Here is a 13,237-nt window from a genome sequence, read left to right as displayed (position 1 = left end):
GATAAGTGTTTCCAGTTTCAGAGATTTTTGTAGTTCGTTCCAGTCATTGGCAGCAGAGAACTGGAAGGAGAGGCGGCCAAATAAAGAATTGGTTTTGGAGGTGACCAGAGAGATATACCTGCTGGGAGCGCGTGCTACAGGTGGGTGATGCTATGGTGACCAGCGAGCTGAGATAAGGGGGGACCTTACCTAGCAGGGTCTTGTAGATGACATGGAGCCAGTGGGTTTGACAACGAGAATGAAGCGAGGGCCAGCCAACGAGAGCGTACAGGTCGCAATGGTGGGTAGTATATGGGGCTTTGGTGACAAAACGGATTGCACTGTGATAGACTGCATCCAATTTGTTGAGTAGGGTATTGGAGGCTATTTTGTAAATGACATCGCCGAAGTCGAGGATTGGTAGGATGGTCAGTTTTACAAGGGTATGTTTGGCAGCATGAGTGAAGGATGCTTTGTTGCGAAATAGGAAGCCAATTCTAGATGTAACTTTGGATTGGAGATGTTTGATGTGGGTCTGGAAGGAGAGTTTACAGTCTAACCAGACACCTAGGTATTTGTAGTTGTCCACGTATTCTAAGTTAGAGCCGTCCAGAGTAGTGATGTTGGACAGGCGGGCAGGTGCAGGCAGCGATCGGTTGAAGAGCATGCATTTAGTTTTACTTGTATTTAAGAGCAATTGGAGGCCATGGAAGGAGAGTTGTATGGCATTGAAGCTTGCCTGGAGGGTTGTTAACACAGTGTCCAAAGAAGGGCCAGAAGTATACAGAATGGTGTCGTCTGCGTAGAGGTGGATCAGAGACTCACCAGCAGCAAGAGCGACATCATTGATGTATACAGAGAAGAGAGTCGGTCCAAGAATTTAACCCTGTGGCACCCCCATAGAGACTGCCAGAGGTCTGGACAGCAGACCCTCCGATTTGACACACTGAACTCTATCAGAGAAGTTGTTGATGAACCAGGCGAGGCAATCATTTGAGAAACCAAGGCTGTCGAGTCTGCCGATGAGGATGTGGTGATTGACAGAGTCGAAAGCCTTGGCCAGATCAATGATTACGGCTGCACAGTAATGTTTCTTATCGATGGCGGTTAAGATATCGTTTAGGACCTTGAGCGTGGCTGAGTTGCACCCATGACCAGCTCTGAAACCAGATTGCATAGCAGAGAAGGTATGGTGAGATTCGAAATGGTCGGTAATCTGTTTGTTGACTTGGCTTTTGAAGACCTTAGAAAGGCAGGGTAGGATAGATACAGTGCCTTGCGAAAGTATTCGGCCCCCTTGAACTTTGCGACCTTTTGCCACATTTCAGGCTTCAAACATAAAGATATAAAACTGTATTTTTTTGTGAAGAATCAACAACAAGTGGGACACAATCATGAAGTGGAACGACATTTATTGGATATATCAAACTTTTTTAACATCAAAAACTGAAAAATTGTGCGTGCAAAATTATTCAGCCCCCTTAAATTAATACTTTGTAGCGCCACCTTTTGCTGCGATTACAGCTGTAAGTCGCTTGGGGTATGTCTCTATCAGTTTTGCACATCGAGAGACTGAAATGTTTTCCCATTCCTCCTTGCAAAACAGCTCGAGCTCAGTGAGGTTGGATGGAGAGCATTTGTGAACAGCAGTTTTCAGTTCTTTCCACAGATTCTCGATTGGATTCAGGTCTGGACTTTGACTTGGCCATTCTAACACCTGGATATGTTTATTTTTGAACCATTCCATTGTAGATTTTGCTTTATGTTTTGGATCATTGTCTTGTTGGAAGACAAATCTCCGTCCCAGTCTCAGGTCTTTTGCAGACTCCATCAGGTTTTCTTCCAGAATGTTCCTGTATTTGGCTCCATCCATCTTCCCTTTAATTTTAACCATCTTCCCCTGTCCCTGCTGAAGAAAAGCAGGCCTAAACCATGATGCTGCCACCACCATGTTTGACAGTGGGGATGGTGTGTTCAGGGTGATGAGCTGTGTTGCTTTTACGCCAAACATAACGTTTTGCATTGTTGCCAAAAAGTTCAATTTTGGTTTCATCTGACCAGAGCACCTTCTTCCACATGTTTGGTGTGTCTCCCAGGTGGCTTGTGGCTTGACACACTTTTTATGGATTATCTTTAAGAAATGGCGTTCTTCTTGCCACTCTTCCATAAAGGCCAGATTTGTGCCATATACGACTGATTGTTTTCCTATGGACAGAGTCTCCCACCTCAGCTGTAGATCTCTGCAGTTCATCCAGAGTGATCATGGGCCTCTTGGCTGCATCTCTGATCAGTCTTCTCCTTGTATGAGCTGAAAGTTTAGAGGGACGGCCAGGTCTTGGTAGATTTGCAGTGGTCTGATACTCCTTCCATTTCAATATCGCTTGCACAGTGCTCCTTGGGATGTTTAAAGCTTGGGAAATCTTTTTGTATCCAAATCCGGCTTTAAACTTCTTCACAACAGTATCTCGGACCTGCCTGGTGTGTTCCTTGTTCTTCATGATACTCTCTGCGCTTCTAACGGACCTCTGAGACTATCACAGTGCAGGTGCATTTATACGGAGACTTGATTACACACAGGTAGATTGTATTTATCATCATTAGTCATTTAGGTCAACATTGGATAATTCAGAGATCCTCACTGAACTTCTGGAGAGAGTTTGCTGCACTGAAAGTAAAGGGGCTGAATAATTTTGCACGCCCAATTTTTCAGTTTTTGATTTGTTAAAAAAGTTTGAAATATCCAATAAATGTCGTTCCACTTCATGATTGTGTCCCACTTGTTGTTGATTCTTCACAAAAAAAATACAGTTTTATATCTTTATGTTTGAAGCCTGAAATGTGGCAAAAGGTCGCAAAGTTCAAGGGGGCCGAATACTTTCGCAAGGCACTGTATAGGTCTGTAGCAGTTTCGGTCAAGAGAGTCCCCCCCTTTGAAGAGGGGGATCAATGAAGCTGCTTTCCAATCTTTGGGAATCTCAGACGACACGAGAGGTTGAACAGGCTAGTAATAGGGGTGGCAACAATTTCGGCAGATCATTTTTTAGAAAGAAAGGGTCCAGATTGTCTAGCCCGGTTGATTTGTAGGGGTCCAGATTTTGCAGCTCTTTCAAAACATCGGCTGACTCGATTTGGGTGAAGGAGAAATGGGGAAGGCTTGGGCGAGTTGCTGTGGGGGGTGCAGTGCTGTTGACCGGGGTAGGAATAGCTAGGTGGAAAGCATGGCCAGCCGTAGAAAAATGCTTATTGAAATTCTCAATTATAGTGGATTTATCAGTGGTGACAGTGTTTCCCATCTTCAGTGCAGTGGGCAGCTGGGAGGAGGTGTTCTAATTCTCCATGGACTTTACAGTGTCTCAGAACTTTTTTGAGTTAGTGTTGCAGGAAGCAAATTTCTGCCTGAAAAAGCTAGCCTTGGCTTTTCTAAGTGCCTGTGTATAATGGTTTCTAGCTTCCTTGAACAGCTGCATATCACGGGGGCTGTTCGATGCTAATGCAGAACGCCATAAGATGTTTTTGTGTTGGTTAAGGGCAGTCAGGTCTGGGGAGAACCAAGGGCTATATCAGGTTCCTGGTTCTAAATTTCTTGAATGGGGCATGCTTATTTAAGATGGTTAGGAAGGCATTTAAAAATCCTTCCAGGATTCCCCGGCCAGGTTGATTAGAAAGGCTTGCTCGCTGAATTGTTTCAGGGAACGTTTGACAGTGATGAGTGGAGGTCGTTTGACCGTTGACCCATTACGGATGCAGGCAATGAGGCAGTGATTGCTGAGATATTGGTTGAAGACAGCAGAGGTGTATTTAGAGGGCAAGTTGGTTAGGATGATATCTATGAGGGTGCCCGTGTTTAAGGCTTTGGGGAGGTACCTGGTAGGTTCATTGATCATTTGTGAGATTGAGGGCATCAAACTTAGATTGTAGGATGGCTGGGGTGTTAAGCATTTTCCAGTTTAGGTCTCCTAGCAGCACGAGCTCTGAAGATAGATGGGTGCAATCAGTTCACATATGATGTCCAGAGCACAGCTGGGGGCAGATATAGCCCCACACACTTTGCAAAAGCACAGCCCCCACACCACACGAGGGATATCTTCAAACCACCAACTTACTACCCCTGAGACAAGGCTGAGTGTAACCCTTGAAGGTCTCCCCCACGGAGCGAACTCGAGGGGGGCGCCAACCCGGGCAGAAAGATCACGTCAGTGACCCAACCCACTCAAGTGATGCACCCCTCCTAGGGATAGCATGGAAGAGCACTAGTAAGACATTTTCAGATATTACACGTTTCTAATTTTGACAGAGTGGTTTCATTTCAAGCTTAATTGTACTGTTCGCTAGCTAACGTTAGCTGGCTGGCTCCCAAGCTGAGCCATTTGCTTTTCTAGTTAGAGCCTAATGCAAGCTAGCTAACGTTGAACCTGGTTGGTTAGCTCCCATCATTTTGGCATTGTTGGCACTTTGTTCATTGTTGTTTAACTAGCTGGCTCATTCGCTAACGTGACGTGTTGGATCTTAAATGTTGTTTCCCTAGCTAGCTATATGTCTTAAGCTAAAGTGTACTGTTAGCTAGCTAGTTAACATTAGCTGGCTGGCTCCCTAGCTGACGTTATTTGTTTCCAAGAGCCGGTTGCTTATTTAGTTAGAGCCAAATGTTAGCTAGCTAACATTGAACCTGGTTGGTTAGCTTCCAGGACTGTGGCATTGTTGGCACTGTTCATTTGTTGTTTAACTAGATAACGTTAGCTGGCTGGCTCGTTAGCTAACGTTACGTGATGTGTGTACAACAACCGTTGAATATGGCTGTGTCATTAAACGTCTGCAAAAAAGAGTAATGAAATTGTTGCCAGCAGAGCTGGTTAGACTGTTTTCATGTTATCCAGAGGTAACTAAATCATTGGCCAGAGCCTCAAGTGTGCGGTCAGAGAGCGCTCCGAGATGGGTGGGGCTAAAGCTTAAGATGGTGTGAACAATGCTGAATGGGTGTTAACAAAAGAGCTCTTCACTAGATACCAAAACATTCAAATGCGTTTTTCTCAAAAGTGAGATTACGGATTGAACAACTTTCAAAGCAGAATTACTTTCACATTGTTCCTCAAATGCAGTGTATGATATACCATTTTGTAGCTCTGAGTCTCTACTTTAATCCAATGTAAAAAAAAAAACACAAATTCAAGTTTTGCTATGCAAGACCGGGGGGGTTCTAGTCAAGATTTTAGCAGCAGTGTTTAGCACTAACTTAAGTTTATTTAGTGCTTTATCTGGGTTGCCCGGAAAGTAGAGCATTTCAATTAGTCTAATCTAGACGTGACAAAAGCATGGATTATTTTTTCTGCATCATTTTTGACAAACATTTTCAGATTTTTGCAATGTTATGAAGATGGAAAAAATATGTTGTTAAAATGTTATGTTCCTCAGAGTACCAGTCAAATGTTTGGACACACCTACTCATTCAAGGGTTTTTCTTTATTTTCAAAACTAACAAATGCCACATATCATGTAGTAACCAAAAAAGTGTTAGAAAAATCCAAATATATTTGAGATTCTTCAAAGTTACCACCCTTTGCCTTGATGACAGCTTTGTACACTTGGCATTCTCTCAACCAGCTTTACCTGGAATGCTTTTCCAACAGTCTTGAAGGAGTTCCCACATATGCTGAGCACTTGTTGGCTGCTTTTCCTTCACTATGCGGTCAAACTCATCCCAAACCATCTCAATTGGGTTCTAAATAAATCACAGCCAGTGTCACCAGCTAAGCACCATCAAACCTCCTCCATGCTTCATGGTGGGAACCACACATGCAGAGATCATATGTTAACCTACTCTGCATCTCACAAAGACACAATGGTTGGAACCAAAAATCTCATCAGACCAAAACACAGATTTCCACCAGTTTAATGTCCATTGCTCATGTTTCTTGGCACAAGCAAGTCTCTTCTTCTAATTGGTGTCCTTTAGTAGTGGTTTCTTTGCAGCAATTAGACCATGAAGGCCTTATTCATGCAGTCTCCTCTGAACTGTTTATGTTGAGATGCGTCTGTGACTTGAACTCTGAAGCATTTATTTGGGCTGCAATCTGAGGTGCAGTTAACTGAAATGAATATATCCTCTGCAGCAGAGGTAACTATGGGTCTATCTGTGGAGGTCCTCATGAGAGCCAGTTTCATCATACTGCTTGATGGTTTTTTGCGTCTGCACTTGAAGAAATTTTCCGGATTGACTGACCTTCATGTCTTAACGTCTAGCGTCGAGCAATCCCGTATCTGGGAGCATAATCATAGCCTCAAGCTCATTACCATAACACAACGTTTCCTATTCATGAAAATCGCAAATGAAATGAAATAAATATATTGAAACACAAGCTTAGCCTTTTGTTAACAACACTGTCATCTCAGATTTTCAAAATATGCTTTAGCCAAAGCTACACAAGCATTTGTGTAAGAGTTTTGATAGCCTAGCATAGCATTAAGCCTAGCATTCAGCAGGCAACATTTTCACAAAAACAAGAAAAGCATTCAAATAAAATCATTTACCTTTGGGTTTCGCCTGTAACATCAGTTCTGTGGCACTCACAGACAATATCTTTGCAGTTTTGGAAACGTCAGAGTGTTTTCTTTCCAAAGCTGTCAATTATATGCATAGTCGAGCATCTTTTCGTGACAAAATATCTTGTTTAAAACGGGAACGTTTTTCATCCAAAAATTAAAAGATCGCCCCCTATATCGAAGAAGTTAAAGTAATGATGGACTGTCGTTTCTCTTTTCTTATTTGAGCTGTTCTTACCATAATATGGACTTGGTCTTTTACCAAATAGGGCTATCTTTTGTATACCAAACCTACCTTGTCACAACACAACTGATTGGCCCAAACACATTAAGTAGGAAAGAAATTCCACAAATGAACTTTTAACAAGGCACACCTGTTAATTGAAATTAATTCCAAGTGACTACCCCATGAAGCAGGTTGAGAGAATTCCAAGAGTGTGCCATGCTGTCATCAAGGCAAAGGGTGTCTACTTTGAAGAATCTCAAATATATCAGATATTTTGATGTTAACACTTTTTTGGTTACTACATGATTCCAAATGTGTTGTTTCATAGTTTTGCTGTCTTCACAATTATTCTACATATGTAGAAAATAGTAAAAATAAAGAAATACCCTTGAATGAGTAGGTGTGTCCAAACTTTTGACTGGTACTATATAAATATTTCCTGCGCTTTCTTTTGTATCCTAGATATAGGACAAACACTTCAAAACGTTGTTTCTTTTGATTATATTTTGTATTTTTTTTTGCCATGAATAGTTTTCAATGCGTTTCTCTGGGCTATATTATTAAAAGCCAAATTCAATATTTTGTCTTTTTTTTTTAGTACTTTTTGGGGATACCTAAAGTGCTCCTAAAATAAATAGTCAAGTAAATGATCCATTCTACGACAGTCCTAAAACAAATACACATGTCAACTTAACTTGTAGAGGATGTCAGAAGATTTTAATCTGCTGGGACCTGACCTGTTTGGAAATGTGTTAATAGGATAATTCTTTATGACCCTATTTGTTGTTTTCAGCAAGTTAGCACTTATCAGTTCAATGACAAATACACATGTACAATTGAAATTCTGTGGATAATGTAAGATGGCAATACTCTTTGTAACATGACTGTATATAGAAAATAACACACATGAACATATGAAACGTGCACAACATATTCAGGTAAGTAATGTGGTGGAATGTATTTGTCTCTTGTTCTGTCCTGTAGTGGTGCTGATGGAGAATGGGGATGTCTATACGTTTGGCTACGGTCAGCATGGCCAGCTTGGACACGGAGACGTCAACTCAAGGTAACCACTGACATGCACGAATGCAAAAATGTTAAACATTTGGACACTAAAAAACAGTTCTAGATGTTCTGTTCAGATAAGGAATAGGTGTTAATAGTGTAGCATAACAGTGTTTTCCACAAGTACATAGAGTAGCAACCCGTTGGGGCTTGCCTCTCAGATTGGAAATATTTAAAGTGGTAGACCCACATGCTCACACCCCCATCGCTAGTGCCTGCATTATTGTTTGCCACATGGCCTTAAATTATACCAATTTGTTTTTCTCGTTTGCCCATGCTATTTCAATAATAAATCATTTGATTTTTCAATTGTTAATGATGGCGGATTGATTGATTTTCAAGTTAAGTACACTTGTTTGCAAGATGAGTGAGAAGACAATTATCCAGCCCATTGGGTATTTCGCTACACTGCCATATGCCATGTTTTGAAATATGCAGACTGATGGGTTAAAAGAACGTTAACCTCTAGCGATGAGCAATCCCGTATCCGGGAGCGTAATCATAGCCTCAAGCGCATTACCATAACGCATCGTTTCCTATTCATGAAAATCGCAAATGAAATGAAATAAATATATTCAAACACAAGCTTAGCGTTTTGTTAACAACACTGTCATCTCAAATTTTCAAAATATGCTTTTCAACCAAAGCTACATCAGCATTTGTGTAAGCGAATTGATAGCCTAGCATAGCATTAAGCCTAGCATTCAGCATGCAACATTTTCACAAAAACAAGAAAAGCATTCAAATAAAATAATTTACCTTTGAAGAACTTCAGATGATTTCAATGACGAGACTCTCAGTTAGATAGCAAATGTTCATTTTTTCCCAAAATATGATTTGTGTTGGCGAAATAGCTCCGTTTTGTTCATCACGTTTGGCTAAGAAGAAGACCGGAAAATGCAGTCACTACAACGCCAAACTTTTTTCCAAATTATCTCCATAATATCGACAGAAACATGGCAAACGTTGTTTAAAATCAATCCTCAAGGTGTTTTTCACATATCTATTCGATAATATATCAGTCGTGACAGTTGGTTTCTCATCAGAAGCAAAAGGAAAAATTCTGCAGCTGGAGATTACGCAATAATTGCAACGGAGGACACCAAGCGACCACCTGGTAGATGTAGTCTCTTATGGTCAATCTTCCAATGATATGCCTACAAATACGTCACAATGCTGTCGACACCTTGGGGAAGCGACAGAAAGCCTAAGCTCATTCATGGCCCATTCACAGCCATATAAGGAGTCATTGGCATGAGGCGGTTTCTCATGCGGCACTTCCTGATTGGATTTTTATCTGGGTTTCGCCTGTAACATCAGTTCTGTGGCACTCACAGACAATATCTTTGCAGTTTTGGAAAGTCAGTGTGTTTTCTTTCCAAAGCTGTCAATTATATGCATAGTCGAGCATCTTTTTGTGACAAAATATCTTGTTTAAAACGGTAATGTTTTTAATCCAAAAATTAAAATAGCGCCCCCTATATCCAAGAAGTTAAGATTGTAATTCATTGAAACAGCCAGCTTTCTAGCTCCGCCCATAACTTGTGGATTTTATAGCATTTCCAGAATGCATGGATTATTGATTTAATGTTTGTTTTACACTTAAGGCATGACTCTTGCTGTTGTGCTGTAGAATTTGTGAATTTGGGCTCCTGTATAATACATTCTATACATTAGTTTATACTGGGTTACCCGTACATTTTTGTTAATTGTACTTTCATTAGTTATGCTCTAACATTCCCTCCATCTTGTTCCAACATCATCTATTGTTAAGTCTTGGTTCTAATAGTTTATATTTCTTTCTAAGAGCTTGTTAGTTTGATATGCTCTCTGCAAGTTTTTGTATATCTTTATTTGGTAACACTTTACACCCAGCGTCCTAACACTATTTACAGTGCATGTATTCAGACCTCTTCGCTTTTTCCGCATTTTGTTACGTTAGCCTTATTCTAAAATTTATTAGAAAAAAAAATCCTCATCAAACTGTTTCCTGTGATGATAAAGTGAAAACATATTTTTAGAATAAAAAATAAATAAAATATAAAAAACCCGAAAGACTCTTATTTACGTAAGAATTCAGACCCTTTGCTATGAAACTTGCAATTGAGCTCAGGTGCATCCTGTTTCCATTGATCATCCTTGAGATGTTTCTACAACTTGATTCGAGTCCACCTGTTTAAAATTAAATTGATTGGACATGATTTGGAAAGACACCTGTCTGTATAAGGTCCCACAGTTGACAGTGCATTTCAGAGCAAAAACCAAGCCATGAGGTTGAAGTAATTGTCCGTAGAGCTCCGATACAGGATTGTGTCCAGGCACAGATTTGGGGGAAGGGTATCAAACAGTATTTGCAGCATTTAAGGACCCCATGAACACAGTGGCCTCCATCATAGTTAAATGGAAGAAGATTGGAACCACCAAGACTCTACCTAGAGCTGGTCTCCAGGCCAAACTGAGCAATCGGTTGAGAAGCACCTTGGTCAGGGAGGTGACCATGAACCCGATGGTCACTCTGAAAGAGCTCCGTAGTTTCTTTGTGGAGATGGTAGAACCTTCCAGAAGGACAATTATCTCTGCAGCCCCCCACCAATCAGGCCTTTATGCTAGTGGCCAGTCAGAAGCCACTCCTCAGTAAAAGGCACATGACAGCCTGCTTGGAGTTTGCCAAAAGGCATCTAAAGGACTCTGGCCATGAGAAACAAGATTCTCTGGTCTGATGAAACAAAGATTGAACTCGGGCCTAAATGCCAATCGTCACGTCTGGAGAAAACCTGGCACCATCCCTACGGTGAAGAATGGTATTGGCAGCATCGTGCTGTGGGGATGTTTTTCAGCGGCAGGGACTGGGAGACTAGTCCGGATCGAGGGAAAGATGAACTGAGCAAAGTACAGAGAGATCCTTGAAGAGAACCTGCTCTAGAGCGCTCAGACTGGGGCAAAGGTTCACCTTCCAAAAGGACAATGACCGTAAGCACACAGCCAAGACAATGCAGGAGTGGCTTCGGGACAAGTCTCTGAATCTCCTTGAATGGCCTAGCCAGAGCCAGAACCCGATCGAACATCTCTGGAGAGACCTGAAAATAGCTGTGCAGTGACGCTCCCCATCCAACCTGACAGAGCTTGAGAGGATCTGCAGAGAACAATGGGAGAAACTCCCCAAATACAGGTTTGCCAAACTTGTAGCGTCATACTCAAGAAGACTCGAGGCTGTAATTGCTGCCAAAGATGCTTCAACAAAGTACTGAGTAAAGGCTTTGAATGCTTATGTAAATGTGATATGTCAGTTTTTTTTTTTGGTAAATTTGCAAGAAATTCTAAATATATTTTTGTCATTATAGGGTATTGTGTGTAGATTGATGAGGGAAAAAAGCTATTTAATACATTTTAGAATAAAGTGTTAACGTAACAAAATGTGGAAAAAGTCTAGGGGTCTAATACTTTCCAAATGCACTCGAGGTTTTCCACGTCTTGTTACGTTACAGCCTTATTATAAAATGGATGAAATGCATGTTTTTCCTCATCCACACAATACCCCATAATTACAAAGCGAAAACAAGTTTTACATTTTTAGCAAATGTATTAAAAATAAAAAACATATCTTACTTACATAATTATTCAGCCCCTTTGCTATGAGACTTGAAATTGAGCTCAGCTGTATCCTGTTTCCATTGATCATCCTTGAAATGTTTCTACAACTTGATTGGAGTCTACCTGTTAAATTCAATTGGTTGGACATGATTTGGAAAGGCACACACCTGTCTATATACTGTACACAACAATGTCAAAAGTATGTGGACACGTTCTCGTTGAACATCTCATTCCAAAATCATGGGCAGTAATATGGAGTTGGTCCCCCCTTTGCTGCTTACAACAGCATCCAATCTTCTGGGAAGGCTTTCCACTAGATGGTAGAACATTGCGGCGGGGACTTGCTTCCATTCAGTCACGAGCATTAGTGAGGTCGGCGCTGATGTTTGGCGATTTGGCCTGGCTCGAGGTCAGTGTTCCAATTCATCCCAAAGGTGTTGGATTGAGTTGAGGTCAAGGCCAGTCAAGTTTTTCCACACCGATCTCGACAAACCATTTATGTATGGACCTCGCTTTGTGCACGGGAGCATTGTCATGCTGAAACAACAAAGGGCCTTCCCCAAAATGAATGAATGTCATTGTATGCTGTAACGTTATGATTTCCTTTCACTGGAACTAAGGGGCCTAGCCCGAACCATGAAAAACAAGCCCAGACCATTATTCCTCCTCCACCAAACTGTACAGTTGTCACAAGGCATTAGGGAAGGCAGCATTCTCCTGGCATCCGCCAAACCCAGATTCATCCGTCGGACTGCCAGATGGTGAAGTGTGATTCATCACTCCAGAGAACGCGTTTCCACTGTTCCAGAGTCCAATGGCGGCGAGCTTTACACAACTACCACCGACGCTTGGCATTGCCCATGGTGATCCATGGATTTTGGTTGGGGCATTGCAGGATTGTGTGCAACTGCTAACCCATTCCATGAAGCTTCTGCCGAAAAGTTATTTTGCTGAAGTTGCTTCCAGGGGCCGTTTGGAACTCGGTAGTGAGTGTTGCAACCGAGGACTATTTTTATGCGCATCAGCACTAGGCAGTCCCGTTCGATGAGCTTGTGTGGCGTACCACTTCACGGCTGAGCCGTTGTTGCACCTAGACACTTCCACTTAACAATAACAGCACCATTATAGATGGCGCCGGAGGAGATGGCTGCCGTTTTATGGATTCCTAACCCTGTGTTTTTTCGCGTTATTTGTCCCATAATGTGTCTGCCACTGTCTCTTATGACTGAAAAGAGCTTCTGGATATCAGGACAGCGATTATTCTCCTCGTACTGGACAAATATTTTTTTCTTTAACGAGTCGAATGCAAAGGGTTTACTTCAGACACCCGACAAGGACCAAATCCCCGTCATTTACATGAAGAAAAGACTGCGATATCGGGGATGTAGGTCGGGGTAGAGAATCTCATGATAAGCTGTTGACCACACTATTTACCAAGATAGTTTGAATCTATATTTTTCTTGGTTGTCTATTTACCACCACAAACCAATGCTGGCACTATGACTACACTCAACGAGCTGTATAAGGCCATAAGCAAACAAGAACATGCTCATCCAGAGGCGGTGCTCCTACTGGCCGGGGACTTTAATGCAGGGAAACTATAATCTATTTTACCTCACTTCTACCAGCATGTTACCTGTGCAACCAAAGGGGAAAACAACTCTACACCACCTTTACTCCACACACAGAGACGTATACAAAGCTCTCCCTCGCCCTCCATTTAGCAAATCTGAACATAACTCTATCCTCCTGATTCCTGCTTACAAGCGAAAACTAAAGCAGGAAGTACCAGTGACTTGACCAATACGGAAGTGGTCAGATGAAGCAGATGCTAAACGA

At 41.7% G+C, this 13,237-nt stretch overlaps 1 protein-coding gene across 26 annotated transcripts in view; it reads left to right on the top strand.

Annotated features, from left to right (window-relative positions):
- The window catches only part of LOC139395705 (E3 ubiquitin-protein ligase MYCBP2), a 350,297-nt gene that overhangs the window by 153,917 nt on the left and 183,143 nt on the right, over positions 1-13,237 (top strand). For all 26 annotated transcript variants that reach the window (XM_071143146.1, XM_071143169.1, XM_071143125.1 and 23 more), the window contains one exon: positions 7,727-7,808. In XM_071143146.1, the coding sequence (XP_070999247.1) occupies positions 7,727-7,808 (82 nt within the window). The remainder of the gene's footprint in view (positions 1-7,726; positions 7,809-13,237) is intronic.

This window comes from Oncorhynchus clarkii, chromosome 3 (genome assembly GCF_045791955.1).
Source record: "Oncorhynchus clarkii lewisi isolate Uvic-CL-2024 chromosome 3, UVic_Ocla_1.0, whole genome shotgun sequence".
Lineage (NCBI taxonomy): Eukaryota > Metazoa > Chordata > Actinopteri > Salmoniformes > Salmonidae > Oncorhynchus > Oncorhynchus clarkii.
Note: the sequence above shows the minus strand (reverse complement) of the source record. Positions and strands in the feature narration are given on the sequence as shown.